The sequence below is a fragment of the Corvus kubaryi genome, unplaced genomic scaffold, assembly GCF_017639235.1.
Source record: "Corvus kubaryi isolate FWS band 111438036 unplaced genomic scaffold, C.kubaryi_AGA036_p1.0 133, whole genome shotgun sequence".
Classification (NCBI taxonomy): Eukaryota; Metazoa; Chordata; class Aves; order Passeriformes; family Corvidae; genus Corvus; species Corvus kubaryi.
Window position 1 is genome coordinate 16,699,947 of NW_024580667.1, and position 12,192 is coordinate 16,712,138.

The following is a 12,192-nucleotide window of genomic DNA, read 5'->3' on the forward strand; positions in this document are numbered from 1 at the left end:
GCAAAGCAAAGCAAAGCAAAGCAAAGCAAAGCAAAGCAAAGCAAAGCAAAGCAAAGCAAAGCAAAGCAAAGCAAAGCAAAGCAAAGCAAAGCAGTAGCTTTTGACATTAAAACTGCACACAAAAACTAACTCTACATTGAAATATACGGTTTATTTCCTCAAAGTCAAGCAATACCATTTGTCAGTAGGTACATGTTAAGTGTCAGGCAGGAAAACTGTACATTTTCACTCTGGGCTGCAGGATCCAGACAGCTGGAAAAGCATTGTGGAGATCTTTCACTATACAAAGAGATCTAGAATTGAGAACAACAAAGGATGAAGAAACAGCCATCCCCAGGATGCCAAAGGCAAAACATTAGCACCAGATTTTTTTCAAAAAGCAACAGTACAGCTATTTACAGATTTACATATAACATTGGGAGGCCACCATCTTCACGTTTCCAGGGTGAGTGATTTTCAACAGTTTTGAAAAAGGAAAGGAGATAATAGTGTTTATGCAACTGGTCTGTGAAAAGGATAATAGATATAGCTTTCACAATATTGCTACCTTTTATCAGAGATCTAAATCAAAGTACTGTATACAAACACATTGTAATTATATTATTCACATTTCACATACACATTTCAGAGTAACCACAATATGTAAAATTATTAAAATGCCACAGATAAAACAATGCACACTTTTCTCCAAGCTAAAGACAAGCATAATTTATGTTTAGTTTTGGGTTTGTTATGGTTAAGGGATAAGTTTAAGGACAAAGGGACCACTTGCCCTAGGAACATAGCAGCAAATAACTGTGAGATGCCAGAGGACTACATTTCTGAACTAGGAGGGGAAAACTAAGGTCAGCTGTAGCTCTTGCAAAATGGTAGCTCCATTTGACCTCAATTGATGCACATCATCATTTCAATTAAAATTTGGTCCAGGTATACCAAGTAGTGCACGATAAGGGTGTGTGTGGGGGCAACAGTCCTTTTAATGTTTGCATCTGTCTGTAAAGGAACAGCTTCCAGAGGTTCCCAGCTTGCAAGGAATTCACTGATCAGCGCCTCTCCAGTTCCTTCCCCCAAAAGAGAGGATTTGCAGAAGAAGGACAGAAACACTCTTGTGAATGCTGCCATACTGCAGGAGTAGTGGGAAGAATTCTTTGCTCTCTTTTCAACAGCTGACTATTTGTATTTTCAACCTGCTTAGCTACAGACTGGCATTCACATCAGCCCTGAAAATGGCTTCTGGTTGGGGAACCTATTTGTCTGAGGAGAGATAAATGTTTTCCTTACTATAATGGAAATGGCATATACACAGTCTTCCAAGACTTTCTTTGCCTGCAAAACTTTATCTTAACATAGAACTTGACACTTAAGACACTACAGAATTTCACTGTAGGTATCTAAGCAAGTCAGCATAACCCATTACTGCGCTGAAAACATGAGTTAGTACCTCTTTTTAGAGCTACTGGAAATTATCTAAGTCAATGGCAGTATAAGGAGAACACAAGCAGTGTTCTGGTACTGTGAACTAATATCCTCTCCTTTATCACTGTTCAATGGAAAAAACAAGCAAACAGCCCCACTTATGTTCACAGTTACAAAGCAAAGTTGCTCCAAGTAATGCACAGTACTTACATGGCAGAATTGTTTACATTACATTTGGTAGTTTGAGAAAGAGGAACAAACAGCATTATGTAGGTCAACTTCAGTAGAACTTAACTGGCTATATAAAACCATCACAATGTTGGGCAACCAGAAGAAAAACGGAAGCAGTGTCCTTAACCTACATTTATTTCAATGAAGTAGCGGGTTTGGGACAAGAAGAATAAAAACATGCATAAAAAAGCACAAAAAAAGCAAAGAAGCCTTCTAAATAATTTAGATGAAAAATGTTTTGAATAAAATCAGCACAGTACTTCCAGCCCATTTCTTAAATCAAGTACAACTTGGTAAAGAAAATCACTTGCATTGCCTTAAGAGGGTGTACAAATGTGCTTGCAAAATAATTTAAGAAAAAATCTACAGCAAGGTAGGCATTAGGTGATTTGCAAGCTGGTTAAGAAGCATTTAACTGAGACTAATTTTAAAGTTGTTTTCTGCAAGGGGAAAGTGCCATCCTATATACAATATTACAAAAAAAGTGTCTGATGCCACAGGATCAGAGTGACACTGCATTTCAGCAATCTGAATATATTAGCTATAAGATGCACGCTTCCCCTATTTAATGTGTCTTTAGAAAAACATAAAAACCCACTAAATTTGGAGCTTCTAAATGTGTGTGCATTCATGAATTGCTGTGGGGTTTCCCAGCAGACTGTGCGGCATCTGAACATAAAGGAAGTATACAACCTATTCTAAAAACCATTGTTTGCATGCACAACTGCCACAGACTTTGAACATACTGAGCAGAAAGGTTAAGAGTCTGTCCTCTTCTGTGGAGCTTTCTGGAAGTTAAGCAATGAGGAACAGATGTAGAGTCCAGCAATAAAAATGTGTTCTAAAAACTTAAATACATCATTCCAAAAAAAATGAAAGAGAGCATTATTGCTGTTGTGAGAGCTATTTTTCTCTTGTGCACTTGTTTCTCTACCAGACACTCAGACAAGCCAATATACTCATTTGTATACTTGGAAACTCCTCTATCCCTTTCTTCTTTCCCATTTTTCCCATTTTAGTTGGACTCAGTGCCCTTATTTTAGCCGCTCAGGTTGGAGGCTGTCAGTCAGACACTTCAGCTGCTCCTCCCCCAGCTTGATCTTGTCCTCAAGCTCTCGCTGCTCAATGATGAGGCCCGACTTCATTTTCACAAAGTGCTCGTAGTCTGCTAAGTTCTCCTCGCTCAAGTAGTTCGCCAAAATGTCGAAGACAATGCGCTCTCGACGATCCAGGTTCTCCTTCAGTTCCTTTGCATCATCATGTTGCTGGGTCAGCAGCTTTTGCTTATCTACCAATGTCCGCTTAGGAGAGAAGAAAAGCAGTTATAAATTCACTGGGTACACTAGGATGGGACAACAGCTTCACTGTTTGAATCTCAAGTCTGTTTCATCTGCAGAGACCTTCCTGAATATTTAGAAAGGTGGAAAAAGAATGCTCCTTAAAATTTAGACTAATAAAATGGATTAGCAAGCTGATAAAAAATATGCACCATTACTTTCTACTGGCCTCAAAAGCACTACTTCAAAGACTCCTTTACTATTTAATAGTTCCAAATAGCTGTATACAATACAGTTGCCTTTGAAAAACAGTTCTTCAAATTAAGACTTTGCTCAGCAGTGTCTTACATCTTTCATACACAGCACTGGCACAGCTGTGGTTACAGAAACCAGAAACAGACCAATTAATGGAGCAATTTGTTCTTATACAGCTCCTGACACTGTGTATTTAGCAATTCTGCCGCATCTACAAGCCTTCCCTATGAGATGTGAAGTCCTGTAGTCTTCAGACATGAACAAGAGTCAAAGCTGAGGCAAGACAACAGAAGGGCAAAAGGGAAGCAAAACCAAAAAAGCATTATTCTCCAAAAAGGGCTGTAAACTTTCTGCTTTGTGCCTTCACAAAGAGACAAAATAGGAAAAAGGGAGGTTGAATGGAAGAACACACAAAGGAAGAGGACAGCAGAGGAGAGCAGCTGTATTACTCTCCCCCAGCATCACCTGTCTACACAGCCAACAGCCCCACCTGAATCATGGGGCTACACTCCTTTGGCAGTACACAAACAGGAGCATCATCAATCCAACCTATTGCACATGTCTGCCTAAAAGTGATTGTCTTTTTCCAGTGACAGAGTATGGCTGGCTTACTCTGACATCAAGAATTCTGTACAGATGTCTGAACTTAATTAAAAAGTACCCCTAAGAGGTACCAATCCATAACTTCTAGCCTTGCTTCAGAGATGAATTTTCTTTGAGAAGTTGTCTTCAAATAAACCCCAGTCTGTTCTAATAAATGTGCCCATCTTTTTAATTTGCACCTTCTTTTAAATTACAAATGCTATTTAATAAGCCTGAAGGATTTACAGAGAAGTGTTTTTGTAGAGTATAAAACAGTCTTTTCAAGATGGAAGATGAGACAAAGGGGACTACAGACCAGTGAGCTTTAGTAAACCTACCTGTCAGAGTTGTACATGCATCCTGTGCTGACTCTCTTTCTACAGACAGCCCAAAGCTCAAGAGTGAAATGTTTTCAGATTTGTACTCTCAATGTACTTGAAATACACAGCCTAGATTAACTCAGGAGTCAAGACAGCTATGAAAGACAAGTCACAGAAATCACATACTATTAGAAAAACAGTTTAATCTTCCTTTGAACTTATGCCAGGGGAAAAAAAAAATCCCACTGCAAGTTGCAAGCAGAATTATCTACTGCAAAGAGATGGAACTAACAATTCTCCTGAACTCACAATGACAACTAGCAGACAGCCCCAGACTCAGGAGTGTGGCTAGACTGCTCCCAGGGCAGCCTTGCAGGTGTGTGTATGCTGAGCAGCAGCAGAACTAGCCAGAATTTGATGAATGCAAGAGGACATGGCCACAAAGGGCAAGCAATGCTAAGACACTGGCCTTGCTGTGTAAGAGGAAGGCGGCTGGTAGCCCTTCAGGTGAAGGCCCTTTCAAAGCTGAACTTGAAATATCTGATACTGTTCCCTGTGGCAAAAGAAGACCTATAGCAGAGTATCTGATAGTCAAAATATTAACTCAGCAGTCATTATTTGAATGCTTTTATTTAGAAAGTCTGGTAAACTGTTGCAAGTTCCTAGAAAGTGGAAAGCTATCAGAGCAATGTCTATTAGACAACATCAGCATGGGAAAAAAAAAAATCGGTGATCACTGGGAATATGCTCCCCAACAACGGAAGTAAAATCCCGTTTGTTTCTATGGTACATTAGTGGTTCACCACATGTTATCATTTGACCTACAAAATACTAAAGGACAACAAAAAAAGCCACAAGCACCAGTCTAAATTCAACACTTCTAGATAGGTTTCATAGAATCGTTTGGGTTGGAAGGCACCTTAAAGATCACGTAGTTCCAACCCCCCTCTCACCAGACCAGGTTGCTCAAAGTCCAATCCAAGCTGGTCTTGAATATTTCCAGGAAGGAGGGTGACACTGTTCATGCTGTAATCAAACCTCTCCTGATGGAAGAGAGTTTTTAAAGTCCTTGCTAGGAGTTCCAGAGACAAATGGGACTCTCAGCCTTCACTGCTTCTTGATCATTGTTTATTAAGTCTTATCAGAGAAAAAGAGTCACTAGCGTGACCCAGACATGGCACAGAGCAGAGAATGCAGGAGAAAGCTGAATTATCAAGATTACATGACCTTTTTAAAGGTAAATTAACCAATGGTTACTAAAAATGTACATTATTTTTACTTTTCTACCAATTATTTAGTAACACAGCCAGGAACTGTGGAATTCTTTGTCCAATCATTCCAAACTACTTTTACTGCAGAATATGGAGTAGTAGTAGAAGGAGGAGGTTTGGAGAACAACAACAATCCTCCATTTTGATGTTTTTTGCTTTTATCTATTTACTACATTAACAAACCCAAAATCTCTAAATTTTTCACCCTGTGACAATCTTACATAGTAGTCTATCACCTAATTTACACTAGTGTAGTTTCTAGTTCTTCTCTAAGAGTAGCAGTCTTTTCCAAGGATGGAGGTCAAAACAGTGTTGTTCAGGGGGGTAAAATTCCTCAAAACGGGCAGAGAAACATTCTCTGCACTCTGGGTTCCCACAGAGGGCAGGTCTGCAACCTCTCTGGGCAACCTGTTCCAGTGCCTCACCACCCTCAGGGAAGAATTTCTTCCTAGTATCTTATCTAAACCTGTCCTCCTTCACCTGAAGGCCATTCCCTCTTGTCCTATCACTACATGCCCTTGTAAAAACTCCCTCTCCAGCCCTCTTGTAAGCCCCCTTTAGTTACTGGCAGGTTGCTCTAAGAGCTCCCTGGTACCCTGTTCTCCAGGCTGAGCAGCCCCAACTCTCTGCCTGTCTTCATAGGAGCCATGCTCAGGCCTCTGATCAACTGAGTGGCCTTACTCTGGAAGTGTTCAACAGGTCCATGTCCTTCTTGTGTTTTGTCCCCCAGAGCTGGATGCAGCACTGCTGGTGGGGTCTCCCAGGAGCAGAGGGGCAGAATCCCTCCCTTGACCTGCTGGCCACGCTGCTTTTGATGCAGCCCAGGACACGTTTGGCTCTCTGGGCTCCAAGTCCACATTGCTGAGTCATGTTGAGCTTTTCATCCACCAACACCCCCAAGTCTTTCCCTCCAGGGCTTGTCTCAGTCCTGATGGATCTCTCCTGATGTTACTATGGCAAGACTGGTGTCAGTGCATGTGAAGATGAATGGGAATTAGAATATGTTAGGGATTTGGATTTCTGTCAGTATAAATTTGACATCAGAGCACACAGAATTTCTGACTGTACTTACTACACCACCTCCTCACCATCTTCCTTTTCCACACCCAGCCAGCAAGCTATTTCTATCACAGCTCTCAAGCTGTGTTTCCTATGTGCACACATCATCTGGTAGTTCCTTCCCCATTAGGCAACTGCAACCACACTTCGAAAAAAGTCTAATGAGGGATTAAATTTCTCTTAGAGTCAAAAGCTTTGATCTGCCCTTTAATAAGCTGTCAAATACTTTCCCCCTCAGAGAGAGGTCTGAACAGCCATTAATCAAGTATGTTAGGGCCAAACAGCAAAAGCACAGCTTCAGATCAGTCCCAGCACTTACTGGTTCTTGTGTGTGAAACAGTGCAACATGCTGAAGAAACAACATGAAGCCACAGCCCACGGAAAAAATTCTGTTACAACACTTAGGTGGACTGCTGGCATTTCAGTCCACAGCTCCAAGCCAAAAATCCTACTTCACATTCATTTAACCGTAGAAGTTAAACTCACTTAATACACACCCCCCCCTCCACACTCTCTATTTATTTTAGCCTAAGTTTCACACATACCTACATCTCTACTTTGGTGCATATCTGCATTGCTATGTATCTCCTTTCCAGGTAAGGCCTGATGGGATTTCAAGTTAAACAAATTTCTGCAAGCAGGTTAAGAGCACCTTGAATGCTCCTGCTCCTGAAATTTTCACTTCTGCTGGGAGTCCTCCACATCACTACCAGGCTATTCCGCTTGGGTAAAACATGTTTTCTACTGAAAAATTCTTTTTGCAATGCTTCCCCTTGTCCCCCCCCACCCCTTTCTTTTAAAGGCTTGTCCTTCTGTTGTTTCTTGCTCTTGTTCCTCGCTAGGCATTGTGGAAGGAAGCTGTAGTAGATGAGAAGCATTTTCTTTCTAACAACCTTAGAGATTTGCATCAAGATCCTTGTTGAGTATAAAGAAGTCTGCAAGCTTTCTGCATTACAGCATGAACACTCCTTTTCCCATCTTGAATTGTTACAATATTTTTGTATGCCTCCTTTTTATGCTCTTATCAGTAGATTCCCTCTTTCTTTAAACTTTTGCCAAGAAGCCTGTTTTCCAGTATATTGCACCCCAAACCCACTTTTTCTTAGCAAGCCACTTGTAGTTCCAGTATTCCAAGAAAAGAAGGCAAGGAGAAACGTTTTAAGAAATCTTAAAAAAACAGCCGTATGAGATGTATCCACTCACTATCCCTCATGTTAAGCACTGCAATTGAGATAAACAAAACCAAGCAAAACCCCCCCCCAGGAGCTTCCCTAAATGTTGGGGTATTATTGTTGGCCCTTCTCACCCGTTCTTCTGGAGAGGTGTTGTCATCCAGGTTGTTGAGGGCGTTTTCCACCCGGGCCAGACGGCCGGACAGGGACAGCAGGAGGTTGACCACTTTGTCAAGGTCGCCAATAAACATCTTGAATTTGTCAAACTCATTTGGTTTGCAGACTTCTTTCACAATGGCCTCTACCTCCTCCCCCAGGATATTGTTTGCTTGGATATCTTCCAGAAGTGTCTCCCGTGCTTCTCTCAGCACCTGCAGCTTCCTACTAATGCTGTCAATAAGTTCTTGCTGCGTAAAATAAAGGAGATAAGAATTTATTAGCATTTTTCCCTACTTCTGAAAGTCATGTCAGCTAGCACTTTAATACATTTCAAACTTCCATGAGGCTTTGACAATGAGTGCATTACAAATAAATACATGTCTGTGTCTAAAGTCAATACCTCTGCATTCAAAGGTTCAGGACATAGCTGTACAATGCTCAGCTTGAGACCTGTGTTAAAGCAAATTACCTTTGGGGAAAAAGACGAAGGCTTTTCACTGCACCAACAAGCATTCCTGCTTCTTCTTTGAGCAGCTTCAAAGCCTGCTGTGAGCAGCAGAAAGTACAGCACACGCCTGTGTCTCTAAATACCAGGTCCATGACACCTTGCTGAAGAGCTGCACTTAGGAAGATACACAGTACCAGAAAAACAATCCTGTATTTTCCACACGATGCAGTTAAAACTAGGGCACTGTCAAGCTTTCTTTTCCTTTCTGCATGATATTAGCATTCCTCCAATAGCAGTCCTTCCACGCTCAGAAAATCTTAGCATTAACAGTGCCTTATAACATTTCTGTAGGGTAGTCATAATCCCTATGGCACAGAGCAGGGAATAAAATCTACTGTACTGTACAAAGCAGCTCTGTGCAAAGCTGTGCGAAGTGGCTCTGCCAAAGGACCAAAGAAACATGTCACTGTCTCAGGCCAGGCGAATACACAACCTCACTTGAAGTTTGGGGGGCTTCTGTACTATAGCCCCCACTGCCTGAGGTGCACATGCACTGCCTTAGAAAAGCACGTCAGGTGCAGAACCAACAGAAACCAGACCAAGGATCCAGATCTCCTTTGATCACCTGTGGTCCCTCTGTGCTACTCCCCTGCATTTGGGCAAGAGGTCTTGTTTCTTACATGCCCATAAGCTTTCACTGGTGCACAAGGGGTGGAAGTTAGTTCAGCTAGTTGTCAACTCTGAGATGAATCACACCCTAAAAATGCCTCATTCATTTAAATGTAGATGCCTATTTAGCATTCAGCTAATTTCAGGTAAGAAAATTTTCCAAAGCATTCTCTAAACACACACCTCAGTGCAAATTCTGAATGAAAATTACATCCTTTAAAATAATCATTCTTTCACAGTACCCCTAGCTTTTTTTTTTTTTTTTAATTACTCATGACATTCTTTAGGAACTCTGCTTTCTAAATGCAAATCTGATTACAAGCCTTCATGATTACTGAGAAACATTACTGATAGCAGCTGCTGCTCAGAGAGGCCACTGAACAGTCATTGCCAATTTATTTTGGGAACAAAAACCAATACAAAACAAAGTCTGCCATCTTAACAGAAAGCAGCTACACCCTGAAAATGTAACAGCCTTTTTGAAAGTAGCAATTCAACCCATGGATTATCCATACTGGTTTTTTCCTTTTTGATTTAATGTACTCAGTCCAGGTTAATCTGGATCCGGGCTATCTGTTAGCCTGGGTGCCCAAAAGATTAAGGTAGTAAGCAGTTCTACAGATGCCTGCTTTACTGACTGATTAATCTGCAGGATTTGACTTTTTCCCCCTTCTCTCAATGCAAATGCAGTTTGATTTGGATTATGTAGGTCACAGTGCTACACTCCCATTTCCCTCAGATGACATGCACTATGCTGCTGTTTCATCACTCAAAACACAGCAGGATACTGTGGTGCTCTATGTTATTATACCAAGTTTTTTCACTTCTGCATCTGTGCTACAACTTTCTTTAATTAAAAAAAAAGCCACAAGGCTGCTCAGCATTTACTGATCTGGTCTGCCAGTCCAGATCAGTGCTCTCAGTTTCTTTCTTTAAAAAAAGAAAGAAGCCATTTTCCCAGTAACATCCTCATCCTGTTTAATAACATCCCAAGCATCTGAAGCTTACCCCTAAAGCAACCATTTTTCAGGTGCGAAGGCCATAAATACTCTCTAAGACGGTCATATCTATTAAGAATTGGATTATGATCACTGATTGCTTCCTACCCAGATGAAGCAGCTTCTGCATGCAACAACTGCAAACTCACTACATGCTTTTGCAGAAAACCTGTATGATGTTCAATATCTACTGAGCCAGAAGAGCTGCAGTCTACATCTTGAAACTGCCAGATGAATAATTTATAGCTGTGAATTCTGTACCAGTACGCAAGAAAACAATAAAGTCATTCTTGCTGATCTGACTAGCAACACAAAGTGGTTCAGCAGAGCACTGCTCAGGTGGCTCACTGCTTGGCATGCTTTTACATAGATTATACTCTGCTTTCAGCTCACCACCCCACTCCTAAGGAATTCAAGCCTCAAACTAGAAAAAAACTGGCATACATGAACTATTTTTACATTCTTCAGGAGTTGCTGAAATTTTCCCAAGGGCAAAGGTGAAACTTCCTACACAGCCACACATGGATTTTCCTTGCTACAAAACACACTTTTATAGCATCTTCAACATCTAATCAGTATTTCATAATTGTGGTAAACCTACATTAAACTCAGTACATAGGACACACACATTCCATTCCTGCTAGCTGGGAATACAGGGATTTGCAAAAAAAAAAAAAAAAATTAACAAACCTAAATGAAATTCCTATACTTATTTCAAAAAAAAAAAAAAAAAAAAAAGCACCACACATTTCTGGTTTGCAGAGCAGAGAATGACAAATACAGCAATTATTCCACAGTGGACTGCAATTAAGAAATCTCAGAACTACCTACCAGTTTCCAGGAACCAAGAAACAGGTTCTGGGCATATGGCCCCTCTAAAATGAGTGAAGTCAGAAAGTGTGCCATTAAAATGTTCAGGTCCGTAACAATCCCTTATTAAACTGTTGCCAAATATGAGAAGCTGGGCCAAGCTGTATCTTCTGTCCATTTAATAAAGATGCCTTGACCCAGTTACAATGAGTTTTATATGTTTTCTGACAAGATCCATGATGAAAGCTCATTGAACTGAGTGCTCCATCCTACCCCAGGTGGAAGAGCAGGGAGAGAAGCAAGCAGCATGGTGTGTGTGCTACAACATGTACACTTAGAGGAGAAGATGGGAGGGGTTCTGCTAACAGCTCTTTATGAAAACCTTTCCATCTCATATGATTAGTGGTATATACTGAAGCTGGGGGGATGGATGGAGAAGTATGAAAAGGGTGAACATGATTTTCTGTTTTGGTGTTCTTGCTTAAAAAAGTTTTAGTATTTAGTTTGTTGGGCAAACGAAGGTTTAATTTTACCTCCCTCCTACTCTGTAATTAATGAGAATGAAACTAAATCTAGCAAAAATCATGAACGTGACAGTCATGTGTGGCACCAGATAAAACCAAATTATTTAAAACGAAGCGAAATCCTTAATTTGTCTAAGTAGTACACCTGTTGGATTCAGCAGCTGTCTAGCAAGAGGGTGAGGGAAGGTCTCCTGCTGCAGCCACACCATGCCCCTGGCAGTGCACAGCACACTGAACCGTGGGATGCAGAGGCAGCAGAGGGAGGCTGAAACAACACAGAGGTAACAGAAAACACAACAGCCCCCTCAAATGCAGTGCCAGCCACGTGTGCACTGAACCAGAGGTGGAAATCTCTCATTCTTAGCAACTAAATGTATTCCTAATAATTAAAAGTCATTTCTTTGGGACTGGATTATCAACTACACCCTAGCAGCTGATTTTTAAGCAGAGAGCTGACTTGGACAGAAAAGGTTTGCACACCACTGCATTACTGGCTTAGGTAAACAGAGCTAAACTACATCACTTTACTTGATCAAACAGAAATTTCCTGCAGCTTATGTGTACTGGGAACAAGGATTAAAATATTTTATGCCAAATCACTAATGAGATGAATGCAATGATTTTACTGTAGGACAACACTTTCTCCATCCACACAAATGTCAGATCATCATTGTAGTATCTAGGGAATTATGGTGACCTTTGATCAGAAATAAAACACCAAAGGATGGGGATGAATAAGAAGACTGCTTCCCTCCCTTGTGATGAGTAACTTCTACTGAATGCACCAAGCTAATTAGTTATCTCCCACAATCATTATTAATTTGGGAAGCAGGAGAAATAGTTTGCTGCTCATGGAAACAACGGGGGAGGAAAATAAAAAAGAAAGAAGAAGGTATTTGTATGTTCCTTCTCTCTCAAGACAAACCCAAATTCTGGACCTAAATTTCAAAAATTTGGAACAACTAAAACCACCACCAGCTTCAGTGGGATACATGAGAACT

General features: G+C 40.9%; 1 protein-coding gene across 5 annotated transcripts in view; it reads right to left on the reverse strand.

Moving 5' to 3' along the window:
- Positions 1–132: 132 nt before the first annotated feature.
- SHROOM2 (shroom family member 2) overlaps positions 133–12,192 on the reverse strand; it is a 118,404-nt gene continuing 106,344 nt past the window's right edge. For all 5 annotated transcript variants that reach the window (XM_042037990.1, XM_042037982.1, XM_042038007.1 and 2 more), the window contains 2 exons: positions 7,718–7,990; positions 133–2,948 (listed from right to left, as the gene is read on the reverse strand). In XM_042037990.1, coding sequence (XP_041893924.1) covers positions 2,682–2,948; positions 7,718–7,990 — 540 coding nt within the window. In that variant the 3' untranslated portion in view covers positions 133–2,681. The remainder of the gene's footprint in view (positions 2,949–7,717; positions 7,991–12,192) is intronic.